Source organism: Monopterus albus, unplaced genomic scaffold, assembly GCF_001952655.1.
Source record: "Monopterus albus unplaced genomic scaffold, M_albus_1.0 scaffold58.1, whole genome shotgun sequence".
NCBI lineage: Eukaryota > Metazoa > Chordata > Actinopteri > Synbranchiformes > Synbranchidae > Monopterus > Monopterus albus.
The window spans coordinates 2,464,842-2,488,587 of NW_018127938.1; the positions used below are offsets into that span (position 1 = coordinate 2,464,842).

The 23,746-nt window shown below is 41.9% G+C and overlaps 2 protein-coding genes across 2 annotated transcripts in view; one reads left to right on the forward strand and one right to left on the reverse strand.

Moving 5' to 3' along the window:
- Positions 1-23: 23 nt before the first annotated feature.
- On the reverse strand, positions 24-8,370 carry prg4b (proteoglycan 4b). The gene is made up of 15 exons (XM_020602704.1): positions 8,357-8,370; positions 8,187-8,271; positions 7,649-7,765; positions 7,242-7,364; positions 6,565-6,624; positions 6,023-6,082; positions 5,652-5,918; positions 3,947-4,632; positions 3,212-3,737; positions 2,615-2,701; positions 2,158-2,294; positions 1,797-1,953; positions 1,597-1,704; positions 1,014-1,142; positions 24-133 (listed from the first exon to the last, which is right to left on the reverse strand). The coding sequence occupies exons 2-15, from the start codon at positions 8,251-8,253 to the stop codon at positions 24-26; spliced, it is 2,634 nt and encodes an 877-aa protein (XP_020458360.1). The 5' UTR covers positions 8,254-8,271; positions 8,357-8,370.
- A 4,974-nt stretch (positions 8,371-13,344) lies between these two features.
- fcho1 (FCH and mu domain containing endocytic adaptor 1) overlaps positions 13,345-23,746 on the forward strand; it is a 45,659-nt gene continuing 35,257 nt past the window's right edge. The window contains 2 exon segments of the mRNA XM_020602727.1: positions 13,345-13,471; positions 22,788-22,836. Of these exon segments, the coding sequence (XP_020458383.1) occupies positions 22,810-22,836 (27 nt within the window). The 5' untranslated portion in view covers positions 13,345-13,471; positions 22,788-22,809.

Genomic DNA, 23,746 nt, shown 5'->3' on the forward strand with positions numbered 1-23,746 from the left:
TTTAACAACAGTCTGTTATTCAGTCAAACTTTCTTTGAGCATTTGAAGAGGTCATTGCTCTGAGGGGGTGCGTTGGCTTTTGGAGCAGCAATGACGGGATGTTCACCCTCCATCTTCACGTTGTAGGATTTGGCTGCAAAAGAAGATTGGTTATTTGATAAGTTGATTAAGCATTTAAAAGTTATGAAGTATTCATGGTGCCCCCACCCCCCCACCCCCTTCATGCACTTGCCAGTTTCCATTTTACTGAATGTAACTTTGGCATAACATAAACCAAACCAAATCTTTTCCATCTTCAAACAGTCCTGGCTTTAACCCAGTCTTTAGGATATTAACTTGGACAGCTCTTGGCTACAGCAGGACCTGAATTTAAAGAACTGTCGTGTTTCACCAGTGACGTATATGACTAGACAGCCACTCCTGTCAGGACACACAAACTGTGGACTGTTAACTGAGTGAAACATTTTTCTCAAGACCTACAGCCCTACTCAGTTATACTGTAAGTAGCATCCTTGACATGGAACCTTTTACTGTGGTTACTCCACAACAGATTTGAACTGTAAGTGAATGGACACCGCCCTTGATGACTTTTGTCTGCCTAATCCGCCACTCCACCCTGACGCACACACCCAGACACATGGTCCTTGTTAGGTATTTCAGACATGACATGAATGATGCTAATTGTATTTTTGCAGACAGTGAAGTAAAGGATGTTTTGTTCTTTTGAAGTTGAGTAATGAAATAATCCTATGAATGGCAGAGTGACGGAGGAGATCTAAATCTAATAAACCACAACTGCTACTTAGATGTCTTCATCCTCTATAAAGTGACAGGTTTCAAGGCAAAGAGTTTTAACAACCTTCTAAATTCAGGTCTTGATGTGAACAACGCAGTTTTCCAAAAACCAGTTCCTGATTATTTTGGAGAAAATAGTTTAAATTGAATTTACAGCCTAAATCTGTTCAAATAAGAGCTACAATTCTTGTACTGGCATGAATTTATCGCTGACTTACATCTTGAGAAAATGTAGTATTTATATCCCTCAGGTTCTTCGTTGCTGGGGACGGACACAGCAGCTGTGATGGTGGAGGGGAAACCTCTCCAGGACATTCGGATGCTAATGGCCGGCTCTAAAACAGACGCTGGAAACAAAACAGTTGAACAAAAAATGAGTGATATGATACCGTAATAAAAACAGGCCAGGCTGTCCCATTGCTTTCCTCATTTGAAATGTTATATCTGAGATGATTTTGTTTCTGACAAAGCTCACGGCTCCTCAACAGTTGTATTCCCATACACGGTACAGACTCTCTCCACCTGCCATTTATGTACAAATGGATCTTGTTGCCACTCTCACCTCTACAAAAGCATGATTCACTTTACAGAGAACTATAACTCAGGTAAAATCTGTTTACATGAGTTTAAGTAATTTGATGAAATGCTTAGCAAACACCCAGTCCAGTAAGCACAGTTACATTTGTATGGGACCACTCAAATGAAGGAAATAAAAAGTAAAGTATGCCATTGTTAATGTAGCATTCAGTACAAAGAAGCATGGAGCTCTTGTTTTGTAAGCAGTGGTCATTTATGGAGCACCTGCATGTCGAGTCCTCCGGTTTCTGGCTGCGTTTATGCCATTTTGGACTTTTCTGCCACATGTTGGGCTGGTGCCAGACTGGTACGAGTATTTCTGGACAGATCCCCCTGGAAGAATCAATTAACACGACTCATTCAGTCATTCAGAACATTATCATGGTATTACTTTAATCAGCGGAAAAGATTCAATCAGTCATCACCTCTTTTGAAGAAATAAACGGACTCCTTCCTCCTCTGGTACTGAGGCACAGACAGGGCTGCGGTGATGTGGCCCTGAAGCCCATCAAAGCCTGTTGCAACGACTTGAGGATAGCCCGGGTCCAAAACATCATTTTCAAATCTCCAATACTGTGTTCCCTTCACAAGTCACAGCAAAGAAAACCATTAAACCCCAGGCAACTAAAATGTACCTGCACAGCAATTGACAGAAATGGACAACAGGCCATCGGGCCTCCAGAAGAAATATAAGATGGTTTCATCAAAGCAGAGCTGAGATCTGCACAGCTGCATCCTGATACAGTGCAAACATGCATGAAATTCTTAACTTCGCTTTTCATTTACCTTGAATATGTATGTTTTCCCCTGGCAGTTGCAGCGGGTGAACACTGTGTCAATGGGGGAAGGGACGCCCCACACCTGTGTGATGCCTCTGGGTGGACCTGGCACCTTATTTCTACCCAGGAACCAAAAGTAGTGTCCTGTGAAAAAATACTGTAAGATTACTACATAAAGGTGGGTCACCTTCATACAATTTTTGTCATTTCTGCTCCGTAGAGCACTCAGGCCTGTGAGTTGTGCTATCTGTTGCAGTGGTAGAAGAAGTATTCAGATCCTTTACTTAAATAAAAGGACTAATACCAATGGAGCCAATCCCAGCTTACATTGGGCGCGAGGCAGGGTGCACCCTGGGCAGGTTGCCTATCTCTTTTGTCCATCAATTACCTGGCATTTGACTCAACACGGTAAGACATATCCTGGTGTGAACACACTCAACATCAGCTTCATACTAAGCACTAACCTCTGAAAATCACCATTGTGCCGTTCCTCAGTGTGGTGACAGCACCAATCGGCCGCCCACTACACAGATTTGTATCATTGCTGTCATCTGGAAAAAAAGGACACATTTATGAAGAGACCATTTTGTTTGGGTCACAATAAGAAAAAACATGTAAACACTGACTGAGTTACTGAGTATTAAATGAAATTTTTGTCATCCAGGAGCTGTAGGGACATTTTTTGTTTTTATAACTTTTTTCTCATTCTTTAAAATGTTGGGGATTTATTTCAAATTTCAAAGGTCTGCTTGAGTCATTCACAATGTGGGAAAACAGCCACTCCTGTCATCTAATGTAATGTAGATATGATTTGAAGGGCACTGTGTTCACCCAGAACCATAATGAAAAACAGCTGAGCTCAACCTGGTTTAGGTTGCAACCTGTGATAAATATGAACCAGACACTAGAGGCCTCTGTCTGTGTCGTAGTGTTAGACTCATGTAAAATAGATTAGATCTTAACAGAGGTTACAGGAAAGAAATGTTACTCGCACTGAAGGCAATTTGTTTTCTGTGACAGTTGTGTTGTGGACCTGGATCAGTGGTGAGTATACTTCCTACCTGCTTGGTAGTCTCTTGGATCTTTAGTGCTCAGAGTTTGTGCAGCGTCCAGAGGTTTAGTCGCAGGTTTAGAGGTGGGTTTAGCCGGAGTCGGTTCAGTTGGTGATGACTTGTACACGTCGGGTTTGTCCTGGGGTTGTGAGGTAGCTTCAGATGGCTCGGTCACTTCTGAGGTCACTGTTATAAGATCAGTAGTAGTTACTTGTGCTGTCACATCATCAGTAGTGTCGCCCTGCACCACAGCTGTGTATGAGGGAGTGTGGGTCGTTAGGACATCAGGCTCTGACAAGTTCTCGGGCCCTGATGGAGAAATACTGCTGGAAGGATCAGAGGGAGGGCCTGTTGTGGCATCCTCTGGTTTAGGGTTTGAAGTGGTTGCCTCTGGGATGAGATTTGCATCCGCCACTGATGAGGCAGGGAGAGTGATGGGCTGAGAGTTTTCCAAAGTTGTGTATCCTACAGTGAGTTCTGTGGATACTGAAGCCTCAGGTGAGTGGGGGGTTGTGCTGAAGGGCAGAGTTGTAACCTCTGGCTTATGAGAAGAGACTTCAGTTGTGTTTGTCTTCTGTGGCTCAGTTGATGTGTCATCCTCAGATTGTACTTCTGCTTGCTCTGTGGTGCCCGGCTCTGTGGTGTTCGGCTCTGTGGTGTTCGGCTCTGTGACACCCGGGTCTGTGGCGCCCTGCTCTGTGGCGCCCAGGTCTGTGATGCCCTGCTCAGTGGCGTCCAGCTAACCTCTGGCTTATGAGAAGAGACTTCAGTTGTGTTTGTCTTCTGTGGCTCAGTTGATGTGTCATCCTCAGATTGTACTTCTGCTTGCTCTGTGGTGCCCGGCTCTGTGGTGTTCGGCTCTGTGGTGTTCGGCTCTGTGACACCCGGGTCTGTGGCGCCCTGCTCTGTGGCGCCCAGGTCTGTGATGCCCTGCTCAGTGGCGTCCAGCTCTGTGGTACCTGGGTCTGTGGCGTCCAGATCTGTGCTGCCTTGCTCTGTGGCTCCCATCTCTGTGACACCTGGGTCTGTGGTGCCCTGCTCTGTGGCGCCCAGGTCTGTGGTACCTGGGTCTGTGGCGTCCAGATCTGTGCTGCCTTGCTCTGTGGCTCCCATCTCTGTGACACCTGGGTCTGTGGTGCCCTGCTCTGTGGCACCCAGGTCTGTGACACCCGGGTCAGTGGAGCCCGGCTCTGTGACGCCTGGGTTTGTGACACCCTGCTCTGTGGCACCCTGCTCTGTCACGCCTGGCTCTGTGGCGCCCAGCTCTGTGGCGTCCGGCTCTATGGTTCCCGGCTCTGTGGCACCAGTTGAAGTTGTAGGCCTTGCTTCAGGTGTAGGGGTTGACGTAGGCTGACTGGAGACATGATCAGCTGCTGTGGGCTGAAGGTGAGTTGCTCCTGGGTAGGCTGAGGTGACAAGATCACTGGCATCTAGTAAAGCACAAACATGAGCATAAACTTTTACATTTGAACAAAATTTAATCAGTGGTAGTAAGAAGCATGTTAATAAATGATGAGATTGATGACAGCGTCTACAGATGGGTGGCAAAATACATGAATAAATGAGCAGAGAAACAGGACAGACAGGACAGTTTCACGTACTGAATACTCAGTGGTGGAAGAAGTACTCACCCTTTACTTAAGTAAAGTAGCAGTGCTGCAGTCTAAAACTAGTCTTACACATGAAAGTCCTACATTCAAAATGTTGCTTAAATAAAAGTATTAAAGTATTAGCATCAAAACATGCTTCAAGTACTAAAAGTAAAAGTTTTCATTATGCAGAATGGCACATTTAACATTAATGGATATCATATTACTGGATTATAATTACTGATACATTATTGTGTACATTACATTTTATGTTTCAGCTGGTAAAGGTGGAAACTAATGTTAACTGCCTTATATACTTATAATTTGAAATACTTTACATACTGCTGAGTAGCTTGTGAATTTCCCACCAAAGATCAATAAAGTTTTATGATGTGACTGTTTTATTATTTAATTATTATTATATTATAATTTTTGCATTAATCTAGTTTTGAAAAGTAGCTAGTAGCTAAAGTAAAGCATGTGCCTCTAAAATGTCGTGAATTCAAAGTACAGTATGTAGCACAAAGTAAAAAGTGCTTATACCTCAAAACTGTACCTAAGTACAGTACTTGAGTAAATTTAGTTACTTACCACCACTGTAAATAGTTTTGTAATCTTTATTTTCTACACAAGCATGTAGAATTATGTGGATAACCGGTATAGGATATACACTCAGTTACCAATTTATTAGGTCTCTAGCTAAAATGAATGCAGCCTAATACAACAGTCCTACAAAAAGGTGATAATGTTTCATTTTTATTTTAAAGAGGTGTTTTATTCATTAATCTCTACCATCAGTCTTCCTTTAATTTGCCACCTCTCTCTCTGTTGCTGCCTAATAATCCCTGGTTATCACATACCTGTGCTCTCAGTGGGCCCATCTCCACTACTCATGTAAAGGGTGAAGGGGCTGTCATCGGCCTGTGTTGGCTCATTATCTGCGTGAGTCATCGCTGTCTGAGAAAAGACTATAACTGTCTCTGTGTCCAGATTCAGGGTGGGTTCAGTAGACACTTGATCCAGAAGGTCGACCATAGACAATCCGTAGCCGCTGTTCTCTTCTGGGACTCCGTCCTTCACTCCATTGCTGGAAAAGTCATCACTGGGATAGACTGGACTGTACGTATCTACAAGATTGTGAGAAGTGAGAAGGTGTGTGTACTAAGATATCACACTCAGAAAATGTACTGGTGAAAAAGCCTAGATTTTATCAGGAGGGCTCATCGCTCACCATCACTGAGAACATCTGGTGGATAGGATGTTGGGTTGACCAGTGGAATTACATGATCCCCTGTGGGCAAAATAAGACAAATTCACCCAAATAATTGTATATAATTGGCCAAATTAACAAATCTCTGTTTTTCCTGGTTTTGTTTATGTGGCCATGCAGAACGCTCAGACTGTGACATTCCAGACAGAAATGTCACGGCATGTCTTCCTCCTGAGAGAGAAGTACGTAACAAGGATGTAAGAGGATCTTCACCCACACAACTGTTCCAAGCCAAATCCTGAGTTGAAATGTCCTCTCATCCTTTCTTGGCTTCATTTTGCGCTTTCCTGTCTTGAGACTGAGCCTGTGCCCGTAACTCTCCTACACACTCATGGCAGCATTGCTTCCCTGTGTTTCTTTTGGCCAGTGAAGCTTTTCCTATGAGACTTGGCCCCCAAACCATAGCGACAGAGCCACAGTGTGGTGGTCAAGCAGCAGGTAGGTAAACAGTAACATAAAGTTCTGTATAACTTTACTGAATACATTTCTAAGAGCAGCATCACCTGCATTGTTTCCCTCGCTAAATGTAGAAGGCTGCTTCGGTGCTTTATTCAAAGCTGGATCTGTGGGAATATTCAAGAATAAAAATTAGAGGGTTAAGTCTAGAAAAGATTACCTACCTTAAATTCCTTAATGCTGAACATGAGGGATATCAACAAATTTTATCATTTACAGTATCACATGAGCTAGTTGTCACTGGTGCTGTTGTAGTGGCTGCTCCACTGATTTCTTCTGTGGTAATTACCAAGACAGAAAATACTGTCAAATGTATCCATCAGTGCAGATGACTGCATGCACAGCATACTACTCCACATGGAGGTGCACATGCAAGTTTGTGTTTTCTTATTATTCCTGGCTTTTTTGTGTTTCCATTCATGCGCACGTGTTAATATCAAATGTACACAATTATAATTGTTGCATGACAGTCCAACTGAGAAAGATGAAGGCTGATTTTAACATGCAGCCATGTTTTCACACAACCATCACCGTGTTTGATTATGTATGAAAACAAAGTGCCAAAAGATGGCACCAAAGGTGTAGGACCACTGTTAGGACATCAAATATCAGGAGAGCAAATCTCATGCTCAGACTACTGAGTACAAAACTGAAGGGAATCTGTAGAGGTTAACGTGCAGAAAATACACACACAATCATGCCGAATGTGTTGAACATGTCTTACCTTCTGCTTCACAATGGGTCTTGTAATCTGGACAACACTGCTTGTACTTCATGCAGTCAGAGTCGCAGCTACACAGTCGACCTCTCTTGAAGGTTTCTCCACACCGGCCTTTACATGAATTTTCTGTTGCATGCAAATATAGCAGGCTTCAACACAACAGTCCTTTACAATAACACTGCACAAGGCTGATTATATTCTGCACATAAATTGTTATACATAGGAAATATTCAAGCAGAAGGTGAAATGTTGCTATATTCAGATGATTGATTTAAACAGAATCAGTTCAAACCTGAGAAATCAGTAATAAATTGACATGAAAACCTCAAAATTGTTGAAGAATGTGTGTGATTTGAAATCATTAACACATGTGGCTAACAGTTTCTGGGGTTATTTTAACTATGCCTCACTTGTGGTGCATTGAGATTCATAGTCTTTGCAGCACTCTCCATAAAACAGGCAGCTATAATCACACTGGCACATGTAGCCTCTGTAGTACTCCACACCACATCGTCCCCTGCAGCTCACTGTTAATAAGACAGAAATCCATGAATAAATGTCAGAGAGAGAAACACACTGCAGAATATTACATTTAAGATGTACTTTTTTTCCCCTCCAATATAAAAATGTAATGTCACATTTGGCTTTTTCCTGTTAGGGGTCGCCACTTTTTTTTTTCCTCCACTAACTCCACAAATTTTCCAAGTCTGTTCATGTCAGTCTACCTGAAGAAAGTCTATAATACTGTGGCATGAAGTACTGACAAATACAGTGACATAAGTTCTCGCTCTGGTAAATAATTATTAACGGAGTAAACATGATTGAGCACAGCAGACACATGACACATTTGATTAGAGCTCTTCAGTAAAAACATCATGTTTGATGTTTCTGGCACTAAGAGTACTAAAAAAATGCATGCTAGTTAAATGTCACACAAAATATACTCACTCTGAGCCGCACTAAATGTCAAAGCACAAGCCAGCAAAATAACAGCACACAGGACTGTGGAAGACATCCTCGTGTCAATCTGAAACTGAATAAGTGAGTCAGATTTCCCTTGTGTCAGGAGTGTATGTTCATGACAAGAGATAAGAGGAGAAATAAAAAAAACTACTCACCTTGTCTGAGCCTTTGTCTGACTACTGCTCTAGTTTTGACTGGGGCTGCTTTTAAAAGGCTGCTGGGACTGGCTGACTTCTCATTAATTGGCTTGTCCAGTCTAATTAATAATGTGATGATCTCACAGGTTGTAGGGAGGATCCTTCAGTCCAGACTGCTGGTCTAGACAGCATCATTCCCCCACAAACAGCTGGAAGCACATCAACACACATTCGTGCCAGACAGACTGCTGAGCTCACACACACCTCTGAGGAAAAAGAGAAAACGAAGGCTCTGACCTGCTACTCAGTCATACACAGGTGAACCGAACCCCTACATGTCATCATGGCGTTGGTTTGTCAAATCAATACCATATCACATAACTTAACTAATGTCAAGTGAAAAAATGAATAGTGTTTGGTTTAGCACTTAATTTCTCCAGTGACTCAACTGATATTCAGTTTGTTCCACTGATGTTCATCATGCTGTATCACTGCTAATAAAGGTAATGATGACCCATGATAATATGCAATCACAAGTAGTGGAAGATGTATTCGAATGATTTTCTTAAATGTATTACATATAATTGCAAGTAAAGGTCTTACATTCAACATTTTACCAAGGCAGAAATACATTATATTAGCAAAAAACAACAAGTAAAATATTCATTAGGCAAAATGGCTCCTCTCAATATTATGTTAAGAAAGTCCGAAACTATTTTGCAAAGCAGAAATATGTCTTTGTTTCTTTACTTTTTACCAGTTAATGACCCTTAGGATTTATCTAGAGACCCCTCTCTATCAATTTACATATACATTACTAGATTTGGATGTGACTCCTTCTAAACTTTGCAGTATTACTATAGGTTTCCCTCATTATAGGGGAACAATAGGCAGCATCGCTCTTAATAAACCAGGCTGATTGCTGTATTGAAGTATTTTTTTATAATTCAGGTCTGGTCTGCACTGTCGGTATTCTGTGGTTGGAAGTGCACTGTATCATGCCTGTGGTATTTTCCCATCATGCCATGGTCCAATTAGAGGAAAAGTGATAATTATTGCACTTGTGAAAAAATGATAACAGGGTCGGGTTGAAACGACTATCCCTACTAACCAGTCAGGACACTAAGAAGGATAGTTAATTCATCCATTAGCAGAATGAAATGGGGAAATATCAAAGCCCAGCACTTTTATTTATTAACCTTAATATGAAAAGCACTGACTCAGAGAGAACCCATGCCATGCTGAGAAGCAAGTGCTGAAGTCGAAAGTTTAGAAAGGAGCATCAGTGCACCCCCTTGTGGCTACAGGCTTGTCTGAGTTTCCTTTCTGCTCTGCAGTAGTTTGATGTCTCAAGTGAAATGAGTTTCTGCTCTTGATCTCACTGCAAAGTTTGAACTGCTTTTGGTCCTAATTAATGTTTAGCTGCTATATGTAGAAGCTGTTTTGTCATACAGTATATTAGTATACTGTACTGTATGTGCTAATATATCATGTATATAATATGTATAATTATGCTCCCAAAATTTGGATTTTGAAGCTTCTATGGTGCATAAAGATGGAACACCAACATTCATCTCATAAGGGCTGAAACAAGGGGCGATTCATTGATTGTCACAACTAATCAGCAGATCAATTGATAATGAAAATAATTGTGAGATGCACTGTAATGATGTCTAAAGACACAAATATTTTTTACAGAGGTAGATAAGACTATACTATGTCATATGTAGATATTCTTGACAAATAACTCAAAATTATCACCAGTCATCACGTTTGATTTTACTTGTCTTTACAAAAGAGCTAGCTGCTGTGACTTCCTCTCCTAAATTTTGTCCTGATGGTTCTCCCTGGCAGGCCAACCAGTACACAGAGACAGACATCTGGCACAAAGGGACAGCCAGCAAAAAGGCAGTAATATCACTGAGGTGAAGCACAAGGCACTTATTCCCACAGATGGATGTTGCACACCCTGGATCTCCTGGGGAGATGGGAGGACCACTGAGGAGATATTCTGCTTGTTTTTTGTATCCAAAACCGTGTCTGGGCTTTGTGAGCAGTGGCAGCCTTCTTCTGTTCTGGAAGCTTTAATCAGCCAGGCTGTTCAAGCAGTTACGATGATTGGAAAGAGCTCAATGAGAGGCAGATACACAGAGACACACAGGAGAAGAGGTGATGCAGAGCATGTGGGTGTACACATTGGGCCTCATTCAGAAGATAAATGTTGTTCTTGCCATCTTCCAAGCTGATAATAGAAGCTCACTAAATTCATGGCTGTGTGCAAAAATGCACACACTAAAGCTGTGTTCACAACAGGAAATAACACAACAACCTTAGTCTGCTATCAACATAGTAAAAAACCTCAAGTAAAGCTCCCGGTGTCTTTTCAGTTCTTGTTTTCATCTGTACATGTGTGTAGCCAACAAGCTTAACTGAGCAGTCAGAAGAAAACTGATATCTGATATCCTAACAAGTGGCAGGCCTTCATTTGGCATCTGCAAAATCTAGCTGAAATAATGAAAATGCTTACAGTGTGTTGATATAATAAATGAGAACATGATCAGAAAGGACCTTTAGAGGGAGACAGATGCAAGCATATCGGCTGGTGTCTGAAGTAACACTCAAGCAGGACAAGAATAGAGACACCAACAGGTGGCTGGGACTAATGAGTTGTAATTAAATTCAACAGCTAGTATTGTTTTATTTGGGAGATTTTACTGTGAATAAAAGAATCAAATGATTATCCTCAGTTTCATTTGCTTATGCAGATGGAAGTGAGGGGGACAAAGCCAGTCAGACTCTTCACATAAAGGATCTATGTATAACCTTATGCCACACTCTTGTATGTCATCTAATATGACGCATCATGATAAGCAGCACTAGACAAATTATGTTTGCTTGTGGTCAAATGTTCTCTTCCTGGCTGTAGCTCGGTTTGAAGATGGAAGTGATGACATCTCAGCTACTACAGTAGACACTAACTATAACACTGTGCAGAGTTATTTGTTTTTTGCATGATGATCTGCTGCACCCTGTATAAATTTCAATATTGCATCAATCACATTAAATATCACTGCCTCCAGCAGAGAACTCTCAAGGCTCGTAATCACCTGTGAAGGTGCACAGCAGTGAGTCATAACAGCTGTCCATGTAGGAGGCCTCTCAGTGTCACACAAAACACCAGCTGCATGCATACAAAGCACAGTTATACATTCGTAATGTCATCAAAAATAGCAACTAGCTGCAACCTCTGTGTAAAAGGACTTAATTTGTGGGTTTTGCAGATATTCAGCACCAGTCACTTTATCTGGTTGTTGATTGCAGGGTTAGCGCTGTTGCCTAACCCCCTGGGGCCTTTCTGTGTGGGTTCTCTCTGGGTACTCCAGCTTCATCCCACAGTCCAAAGACATGCAGCTTAGGTTGAATGGTGACTCTAAAATGCCAGTAGGAGTGAGTGTGAATGTGCGTGGTTGTTTGTCTACATGTCAGCCCTGTGATTGACTGCGACCTGTCCAGGGTGGACCCCGCCTCTCGCTCAGTGTCAGCAGGGATTGGCTCCAGCCCACCCCCCCGCAGCCCTACTCAGGAATAAGTGGTATAGATAATGCATGGATGGATAGATATTCACTATTGGAAAAGCTTAAAAATGATTGGAGAAGTAGCAGTTCAGAAGTCTAGACTCAGGCTGCTGCAGCAGAGTTGTGATGAGGCCCTTCTGTTGCAAGAACAAATTGAAGCAGACACAGTATGTGTCATTACACTAAGCATCAATAGTGGAGTAGTCAACCACATCGAATGACTTGTTGATAGACTGCATGGGCTTTATATTTCAGAATGCACTGCACCATATGTACTGTATGTTACAGGTCTTATTGAAGAACCAATGAAGAGGATGGTTTTACCTCCTCACTGTCAATCAACATGCACCTTGGCAGTGCTGCTGCCATTACCTCCTCCAGGACTGCTGTCAGAATCTCAGCCATCTTATCTCACTTTGATAAGGAAGGTGGCATGAAGCTAAATATATTCCTGTCACTTTACCCCTAAAATATATCCTGTGCTAGAATGATGGACATGCTCATTACCCTTCAAGCTGCACTTCTATCACATATTTGGTAACACACAAGACTATACATCTAGGTTAAAACTGTGCTAAAATTAAACTTCAAAGGTCATAACATAAGATAATGTTTGAGCTGCAAGCCACCAAATCAGAATATTTATTTTTCATCTAAAAAAAGTTATACCTTCATACTTGGTGTGACTGTATGCAAAAGGAAATATACATGTATACCCCTCTGTGTTGATGATCTGTTTCTACTGTGTGCCTTCTCTCACACTGGCTTTAGCCTCCAAAACATTTAGAACTGCTTCTGGGCCACTGCCAGGTCTTTGTTTTAAATTAAAATGGAGATCCCAAAACTTCCAAATGAAGGCAAAGTTTCTGGGGAAATGGTGTACAACCTGTTCACTTATGCAGAAAATATATATTTCTAATTAATAAAATCATGCAACAATAAAACACACGGAGGGTTAGATAGATAGATAGATAGATAGATAGATAGATAGATAGATAGATAGATAGATAGATAGATAGATGCAGCGCCAAATGTCATATACACTGGTCAATAGTACACATGCACACACAACTCCAGATTTCTCAAAACCTGAATAGTTCATCGTCCAACGTTTGTAACCTCTGATGTAGATCTCTTAGAAAAGGCTATAATAAAGTAGGTCGCAGAGGTTAATAGCTGAATTTTGCCCTCCGTTTGTTCCATTTGATTCCAGAAATGCAGAATGCAAAAGCCAGGTTTCTCTTGTCCATTGCATTTCTATAAGCTGTATTTTGTGGGCGTTACCGTGAGAAGTATTAGCCAATGGGCTGCTTGTATACTCTCTTAGACCTACCTTTCAATGGTTGCTATGCCTACTACGCGTCTCCCTCTGCTTGACAGACCGAGTAGCCAATCTTCGTCGAGCTGGGCGTGACTTTGCGCGCACACTAAAAACTGCCTGGTGAATTTGTACTACTATGCTTAGACCGCTCAGCGTGTTCGCTAGTGTTGCACCGTGGGTACCGAAAGACTGGAGATGGAAAATGCACTATAAACGTTGTCTGGAAACTCTACACAGGTAGTAAATGATTCCTTGTTTTTTTATTCTCTTGTGCATCATGAATATAATTAAGTAGCTGGTGGAAACACTGAGCTAACGCTAGGCTGTTAAACATATCGAGTTGCGTGGCTCTGACATTGTTGACTTGAAACTGGCAGCACTAGTGGACTCGTTTGTTTGACGTATGGACAGAGGGATATTTAGCTAATGTTGTAGGAGAATTCTATGAGAGATAAGTAACTGTATAAGCTTAAAATATAATGTATATCCTGAAACTTTATTAGGTAGTGTTCAGTATAACAAATCCATATATCTTAGCGTTTCTGTAGACGGATTCAGGCTTAGCATCTCCTGCAAAGGTGGTTCAAGGTTTTTTTTGGGCTGATGTTTGATATGTGCCCTACTAACATACATTTATCTGACACTTTGGCTCCCACTCAGAGACTACATCTGCTGTCTGATGAATTTTTGGAGCTGATGCTGATGTTTTAGACAGCTTGGGTTGTGTGTTGAAATGACTATCACTGAATTTCACTGGTCTTTCTGCTCATAGGACAGGTTGTTTTGTAGTGAGGATTACTAAAAAGTTCATATAATCATGGCAGCCTATGATTTAGGCTGACCAATAAAGAATATTTGACACTATTTACAAAGTAAATAAAAAAATCATATAGTGATACTTTGGCCACTGAAACATACAGTAAATCCTTAAACCTTCATTTGTTTTTTTTTTTTTACAAAACTCTTAATATTGGCCATGCAAATGTAATGTTAAGGCTCACTTTTTACTCTAGATGTCTTGGGTATTATTTGGGAAAAGTGAAAGAACAGATTACTCAGCAAACTGAATCAGAACCAGTTTAGGGTTTAATGCTTGACATCACAGACCAGAGACCCATTATGAGGTTTTAGGTTAGGCAGAGAAAACTGTTCATGTCTGCAAGTTCTAACTGGTCTGTCCTGGATATGTGAACTCTTAGAGGTAAGACAGGTATTTGTTTGCTCACCTGAGTGGTTACCTAACTTGGAGACACCCTGACCTAGCTCCTGTAAAAAGACTTCTGTAACTGCAACCCTGATTCGAATCTGGCTGGGGACATTTGTTTCATGCCACCCACTGTTTCTGTACATTTGCTGTCACTTTCTACTTTATGCTATCAGTCATTAAATTAATACAAATTGTTGTTTTTAAGCCAAAGCACAGTTCCACTCTGTTTGATTCTATTAATAATTTGTTGGGTGAAACACTTTCAAAAGCGAAAGACAGATGATAATTTTGGCCAGTTTAGTTTTTCAGGCAGGCACTTTGCTTCACTGCATCACTTTTAGAAGGTGCAAATCATACGCTGTCTGTTTCGATCAGGCAGTCAGACTGGAATTCCCCTTTGACTGCTAGGTACAAGTTTGCTGTTTCACAGTGACATTTGGCTTAATTCTCAAACAGCTATGGTATAAGCCACAGTGTGTGCATGTACAAACCACAGCACAGCTGTCTGCAGGCATTGTTGTTTATCTCTCAGTCTCTGAGAGCAAATGGCAGGAGTTTTAAGTTGAAGGCTGCCAGGACTTGATATCAAAAAAGTAAACAACACTCTCCCTGGTGCCTTGACTTGAACAGGAGATAGACCTGCGGAGTGTTGAGAAAGTGAGTCAAATGGTCTTTCTGCATCATAGGACAGGTTGTTTTGTAGTGAGGATTACTAAAAAGTTCATATAATCATGTCAGCCTATGACTTAGGCTTACCAATAAAGAATATTTGACACTATTTACAAAGTAAATAAAAAAATCATATAGTGATACTTTGGCTGCCGGGACTTGACTTGAAAGTGAGTCACTGTAAGTGGGATGGAGAGAAAAGAGATGGGGAGATGTGAGGGGTACTCACTATCATTGGATTACAAAACTGCACCAGCATTCAGAGGAACAGTTGCCTTTTCTCCCCTCTCCTCAGTTTACAGGTGTGATCTAGGTAAATCATACGTGGTTCCAGGAAGTTCTTGATAATTAATGTTCATTCACTGTTTTCTATAACATCTATTCAGGCTCCTCAATACTGTATATCTATGATTATACTTGGACCACAAGTTAAATCTCTGCCTAGAAGGGCAAGTACTGTATATTGTCTTAAATAAAAAATACTTAGCTCTAAATATGTGGATCGCTTTTATTCTTATTAACTGGTCTGAATGCTAAGGATGGCAGTGTCGGTCTGCTCGTTGGGTGGCCGGTCCACCACACTGTTGATACTGGTGCATCTCAGCAACTACTGGTTGGATTGCCATGCAGTTTTGTGCAGACATTCATGGTTCCCAGAGGATTAATCCCAATTACTTTGGTTGTTCCCTTGTTCTCGTGCCACCAAGGTCAAGGTCAAAGTGTTTATTTGTCATATGCACAGTTAGGAAACGTGTTTCCCTGTACAATGAAATTCTTACTTTGCCGTCCACACGAATGCCACAAAATACAAATGAAATGTAAAGTAGATAAATAAGTAACACCATGAGGTTCACATTTTTGTTTTTTTATTAAAATGACATAACTATATATTTGGTACTGATGTCCATGAATTTTATTAACTGGTAATCCTTGACTTTTAATGCAGAGTCACCGGCAGATTGACATTTCGATATTCAATTAAATTTGTACTTTTCTACGTAATGGCTACTTTTAAAATTTCTGCTTTAGCCTTACGTTGCAGTTGCTAGCACCAAAAGCCTTAAGACTAACCCTGATAATTAAATGTAAAGATCTAGTATGAGCAGTAATGGAGATGTTTATTTAAAGAGCAGAAGCTTGGGCATATTGTTAGCTGATTGAGTGTGCCCTGAGCATTGTCACAGTACCAGTGAGGTTATGATAAATATTGCATGATGGCATATTGCATAGCTCTACAATATTTCAACACTGACCCACATTGTGTGACTTGTCTACCAGATCCACAGCAGCAGTGTCGGCTAGGCACAGTGATAACACTGTGGTGAGGTTATCAACGTGGAGAGGAGTTGGGCATTCCGTGGAAGCACTAAACATCCAGTGTAGAGTCTGTATATGTCAGTGTTAACTTGTAGTTTGTATTTAAAATGTGCAAAGTGGATGTGGTGGTGGTTTGTTTTTTGTCCCAGAAAAATGGTTAGATTTTGTTCATAAGCAATAACACTTTGACACGCTTCCATATTCTGCCCAATCTATGCAGCCGCCAACTCTTCCAGCTATGCAAGGAGGTTTTGACACTTACTTGCATAGCTATTGTATCGACCAAGTTGTATGTCACGTGTTTCCGCCAGAAATGCTGCACTGTCATTTAGTTTACAGAAGAAATGTTTCTGGTGTCAATAAACTGCCAAATGGCAATGGTGTCCCTTTGAGTTTACAGCTTTAGACTGCATAGAGTATGAAACAGACCTTAGGAGTCATTCCAGTTCAGATGTGTAGTTACAGAGCATAAGGTCAGCTACCTGAGACGATAATACAGGCAGTTTAAAGCTGCCCAAGCCTCTGGTGACTCCCTGGGGCTTTTGCTGACTGTTTCCTCACAACCGCATAGCACGCAGCCAATTGCTAAACCATAAACGCCTCTGAAGCCTGAGCTGTAGCTGCCACTGTAGACATCAGCAGTAGAGGTTAACAAAGTGGTGAAAGGCAAGAGAACACTAAGAAGCAGGTGAATAAGAAGAGCTTCCTGTTTTGCATTTAGATTTGAATGGACTAGACATTTTATCTAACAACAACCTACTAAGCGGGCATTTGGCTTAAATATTCAAATGGACAGTAATGCTCATGTGCACACTTGCAGCCATGCATAGTTAATCAGCTGGACGCTTAACTTCCATGATGACTCCTTTCTCTCTCTTTAACCCATAAGAATCTTCTGATGCTGATCCCGCCTGCCTCCATCCCTGTTGGCCCTCCTACAGTACATTATATGGTGCCCATGACATATATTAATTATGCATGTGTGGCTTTTCTTATGTAGGCTGCCAAGCAGGCCAGGGCCCAGAGGCAGGAAGTATGCAGTAGGCAGAAAACAGAAAAACTAACCTGTTACTTTATGAAAACACAAACAAAACTCGTATAACTTTAAATTCAAGACTTTTGATTTACAGTGCATTTAATTCTTGGTATAGTTTGAGTCATGTTCAGATTATGTGTCAGGAATTTAGGTGACATCCTGCTGGTGAATCTTGCATAAGCCCCTTGTTTAAAACCGTGAGCTGTGCCTGAGGCTGTGAACGAGCCCGGCCGAGGTCCCCTCTTGGCTGGTGGGTGGATTTGTGCGCAGGATGATGGAGCAGCCTCCCCAGCTTACTGGTCCTGGGTCTGTTTCTGGGTTACTGTTTCATTTTATGCTGTGTTGTGCTCAGTTGGCAAAAGTGATGAGAAGAAGAAAATTATTGTGCTGAGTTGCTGAAAAGCAGCATGGAGGGTGATTTCATTTTAAGATTATTTTAATTGCCTTAGAATTAAAATGGAATCAGCTACAGCCATGAGGAGAGAAATATCAAATATAATGACATGCTTAAAAAGCATATTAATTCAACATTGGATTCCATAATGATGTTCTTAACTGCTGGTTTTTAAAAGTATTTAAAATGCTATCTAATCTTTTTCTCTTCATTACTCAGATAAAAGGCATCAGAGAAGTGCAGCTGAGATAGTTCATTAATCAGATTATAAGTTGATTAATTATAAATTAGTGAGCTGTTCCCAGTGTGACGTCACACCCAACTGTAAAATTGGAGATGCGGTAATAAGCCCACCCCGTGCACACCCCTATGCTGAGAACATGGGGAGCTAAATGAAAATAGCTAAGCTAGCTGCCTCCAACTACGTTTGGAAGCTTAAACACAATCCTACGGTTCTGAAACATCCAGCTGAAGTCTCCAGTTTGCAACAGCAGGGTCTTCTCCTTCCCATTCAAGATCAGGCTCTGGTTCATACTGTATCTCTATACACTGTCGTGTGCTTTTCCCCTCTACAGACATCAAGAGTCATTGCCTCCAGCCAGTCAGGATAGGTGCTCATGAATAATGTAGATTTTATGTTACTGACTTCCAAAATGGCTGCCAGAGGACAGAGGGGAACCTGGGCTGTTTGTAGAGGTGGAATTTGAGAAATGTAAACAACTTTGGGTGAATAAAATGTCACGTGTGTAAAATAGACTCAATATTTATATAAATGGGTCAGTCCACAGGCCTCGCCCTGATAGTTTTTGGACCCTTAGAAAGCACTATCCACGACTAGGGACTGTTTCTCAGGGTGGAACTACTCCAGACTACTTCAGAATTAAACTTTGACCCTGGCTCCTCCAATGAACATGCAGATGGAGGGACTAAATTCTGCAAAAGAGTTCTCTTCCCCAGGGAAAGTTCCTTTGGTGAAAACAGGGTGTAGGAACAGAAAACACTACAACTGGTACGTGACTAAGCGCTGGAAATTTGTCCTCAGTCTGTCCCCATATACATACAATCAGCTGCAGTGTTAAACTCAGTTCACAGCTGCACTGGTGCACACATGCTCATCTCGAACCTGTGTATGGCCCTCGACATGTATTGTGTTTGTCGTCATGCTGAGCGTTGTCTGCTCTCTCAAAGCTGGTCATGCCAGGGCTTGGAAGTGATGCCCGCCTGGCATGTTGTCATAGACTGGACTGGACCGAGGTTGTAAGCTGCAGGGACAAAAGCACATTCAGACCAGGACAATGGAGAGCTGACTGCCTGGGTTGTGTCCACCACTCTCTGCTTTCTCTCCTTTCTCTCACAGCCTTCTGTCTGTTGTGTTTGCTGTCTCACTGTTTCTCTCTGTCTCAGTCGCTCAGTTCACCAAGCAACCTGCGTTTTGCTTTGAGGGCAGAGACGCACCAAGCTGATGTCGCATCGCTTCACTTTGGCTATGTCTGGGCCAGTTGGGTTGAACAGGGGACACTGGAACACACCACACAGATGACAGCCAATGGCCGACTTGGTACTTTCTGCACCTGCGTGACAGAAATACCTCCCCCCTGCCAGCAGTTGGCGGTATCTGTATTTGCCATTCAAAAAGAGAAAGAAGATGAACTAGAACTCAGAAGTATAATCTATAAACAAAACACCTCTCGTTCAACACAGCTGCTGTTTATAGCTGCTTCTAATTGAGAATATGTCTGATAAGAAGTTGCAAATGACACTGGTCATGTATTGTTCCCAAGGACTGAAAAAAAAATCAGTGCATAGATTAAATGAATTAATAAACTTATTGTTTAATTAATAAACTTATCATGTTTAGTCTGACCAGCGGTGATGATGCAGCAGTAGAGTCAATAAAATGTCAAATGTGTGCTGACACGAGTTCTTTGTTTTGTTGCACTTCAAAAATATGTGACTAATAAAGAAATTGGATTGACTGACATCTGTGCAGATGATCCACAGCCTGTACTGGAAACTGATCATATCAACCCAAATAGGTTTTCTGTTTCTGATAGAAACTACTAACCGTCCATAGTGAAGTCTTGCTCTGAATTACCAGCCACAGCAGTGAGTCATCCCATGCTGGTGGATGTGCCAGATGAGTGCAGAACACTGTCAGTGACAAAAGGGGAAATAAGGCCTGACACAAATGATCCCTTCGCCATGCTTCACCAAATCAGGCTTAGAACTAATACCGAAGGACACACGAGCTGATATGCAGTGTACTAGGCGTCTGTGACACTTCATCTGCTTCGTGAATTTCGCCTGTTTGCCATTGTCCTCCTTCTCTTGGCACCTCGTACCTGCACTTAAGAAATAGAAATATGTCTGCACTGCTGTTGTGTTAAATATAGTAACGACATTAAAGATGGTTTTGAAAAGTATGTACAGGCCCTAGAGTTACAGCTACTGTAACACTTATTGTCCTTACTGATTAAACTGTTGATTATTGTTTCCATAATGCTCATCGTATTTGTTTGACTCACATAGTTCAAGGTGAAAAGCACTGATCATGTCAGTGATGCGGCTCCAGGGTGACAGTATCATTATATTGATCTCTCAGTTGGTCAGTTGGACCAATTTGGTTCAACCTGAAATCTCAGCAACTGAATGTGTTTGCAGACATTCATGATCCCCACAGGTGAACTGATTATGATGATCCCTTGACTTTTCATCTAGTGCCATCAACAGGTCATCATAATACTAGATGGTCTGGCTCAGTTTGCTAAAGACTTTCATGTTCCCCACTTTGTCTCATCTTGTCCTTCACCTGTTCGTTGACCTGCCTGATTATGCAATATGGTTGTGTTTGTTTCCTCATTGTTCACCCAGCTTGTTTCCATCCTCTCTGGTTTTCGCCTCTACCTGTTGTTTTTCCTTGAACTGCTCTATTCCTGTGTGTCATTTAGTTTCTGTCTCCTTCCTGCTTTGCTCCCTGAGATTGTGCTAAATGTGGCTGTTCAGAGGTTTGTGGAGCATCTTGACTCCACGCTTGGCTGTGTCATTACATTTAACCCAGTTCCATTTTTATTTTTGCTCCTCCCCATCTGCTTTTATAAGTCCCAATTTTTCATGGCAGCCATCTGTGTGTTGTCAGGCAGTGTGTGAGGGTGGTGGAGAGCAGAAGAGCTTAGTGTGTCTCCATTGATAAGGCTGGTTGCCTCTTCTTTTTGCCTGTGTGCCAGCGATATGATTGCTTTTACTATCTGTGTGACTGTGCTGCTGTTCTCTCTCTCCACACTCTCTCTCACTCTCTGTGTCTTGTGTCACCCTACTCCTTACTAGAGTCAGAAACATGGGTAAATAAAGCATGACTGAATGTAAACACGATTTTGACTTTGGTGATTCTCTGACTTTTCATCTAGCACCACCGTGAGATTGACATGTGGTTTTGTTGACACTTACCCACATCTAACCAGTCATTTCATAGAAAAGGGGGCACAGTTGCAGACAAAAGTTGCGAGAGCAACTGTAATTGATAATTTAAGTCAGTTGAGCAAAAATGGCAAAACGTCGCTGGTTCTGGCTTCTGAAATCGGAATAATTTTTTTTATTTTCTTTTATCTTCTGGTTTAAAGTTGCGTGTTGGGCTAAACAAGACATTGTAAGATGTCACCGTAGGCTCTGGGCACTTGTGGTCAGCATCTTTTGCCATTTGCTGACATTCTGTGCACCAAAGGACCAGCTGATAATGAAAAGAATGTTTTTTGCAGCCCAAAGCTCAGTGATGTAGGGGTCATTGCAGCTGCAACATAATAAAAGGTATTACTGAACTATCAGCAGCCCTGCTCTATAATATCTCTGTTTGTCTTTCTGCATCTCTCCTCCCTTCATGCCAGCCTGTCCAGCTCTGCCAAACCGAATGTCTGCAGGGGCCTTCAGTCCTGCTGCTGAGCTAATTAACCAGGTGTGAGGTGTGTGTCTGTGTGCATACACTAGGTCTCGCTGTGTTTATTTCTATCTTGTTGCTTCCTGATGCCTGGTCAATAGGCCTGAGATGAGTCAGAGCCAATATGGGGAAAAGGCTGTCAGCGCACACACACAGAGCAGAAGAACAGATAACAGGAACATTGTGTGAGGGCATCCCTGGGGAAGCACCTTCACTTTTGGAGAGCCACAACCAAATGAATTCCAATGCTTTTTCATGTGTGCATTTCTTAAGTGTGTGTGTGTGTGTGTGTGTGTGAGAGAGAGAGTAGGTGAGCAGAGTGTATATTCTCGGCTGCTGCTGCTGCCACAGTGTGTTCAGTCCTGCCATCGATTTAAAAATGGTCTTTGTCACTAAAACGCTGCATTCATGACAACCCTCAGATTAAAGTTTTGTGGAGTCAGGTTTTGTGTCATTGTGATGGGTGGCAGCTGCTCAGGAGCATGACTGTTGAGTCAGCTGATAAGACAGATGCAGCCACATATGTGAGCTGATCAACAGCAGCATGCGACTGAATGTGACTCAGCCTGTGCAGACTGCAGCTACCAGTTTCACAAGCTGGGGTCCTGTCCTTGGTGGCCACCTCCATCTCTTCTGCCTTGTTCCCTCTATTGATTGATCTCTTCTTCCATTTCCTCTCTCTTCCCCCATCTCTCCTGGTACTCCTCCACCCCGCTTTCTTCCTTAGAGTCTATCCTTTGTTAAGTTCCCCTCTGTTCTCCCTCAGTGTCTCAGGAGTTCTTATAAAGCCAAGATTTTGTGGAGGCTTGTTTATGTGCAATTTGCAGAGACTGTTACAGGGCAGAGAAAAAGCTGGAGATAAAACAGTTTTACAGATTGTTACAAGAAACCCCAAAGACACCGTCCTCTTCGTTCTCACCAGCCCTTAGACAGTGATGTGGAGAAAATGTGGCTCGAGCAAATTGAAAGACCTTTAACGTCAGCTTTTCCCCTCTTTTACAGGTTGCAGTAAGTCTGAGCGAAGATGGCCTCCTTTCAGAACAATTTCTGGGTAAGTGTCGAGCAAACGCATTAAATTAGTTATTGTAATGATGGAGGTTATGGAAAAGAACACATGCACACACATGACTTATTCACGGCCCTGAGTTACCAAGCTTTTCATCCATATTCTCAATGGAGAACCGAGTTTAATGCTGAAGTATTTGCTGTTTTCCTCAGAGACTCGCTTGCATACAATAGAGATCAATCTCATAGTCAGCCCTCTCCCGCACCGAAAACAGTCTCACTGTTATTGTTCTTGTAGGCAAGGATAACGTCACGTTCTGCAGTGATGCTAAATTTAAAGTTATTTTCTGAGGCAGTTGCAGTACTCTGTATTTGACATAAATCTGCTACCTACCCTTGTGTTTTCTCTACGGCCTATATGATGCCTGAATTTCGGTACCAAGACCATAACAATACTCTTCTTGATAATATGGAGAATATTAATTTGTTTTAACAAGCAAGCATGATCTAGTGATAAAGGGTGTGAGATGCAGTTCAAAGTTGTAAGTCTTTTGTGAGGGTTTTTTTTTTAAATGCAATATACAAGTTCTGGACCTCAAGCTAGTGTTTGTATGAGACTTGGGAGGAAACCATTCTGCTACTCTGTCCCCAGACGCTGCTGGATTGTTGCAGAAAATAAGTTATGTGCCAAAAGTTTAAGATACTTACATGTTACAGTGCCAGTGAAAATGAGCTTGCTGAATGTTTATGATTTCTGGAGCCTAAATACAGTCACCAGAAGTAAAAAGCTGTTGTTAGGCTTCAAACAAACAGGATTTCATTGTCACCACCACCAAGCTTGTAATTTGATTTCCTCTTGGTGTGACCCGATATAGCTAGTGATCACGGCTGTGTCGGTTCGAGTGGTTTGTGCACACAAACCACAACACAGCTGTGAAGGTGGACTAGTGAGTAGG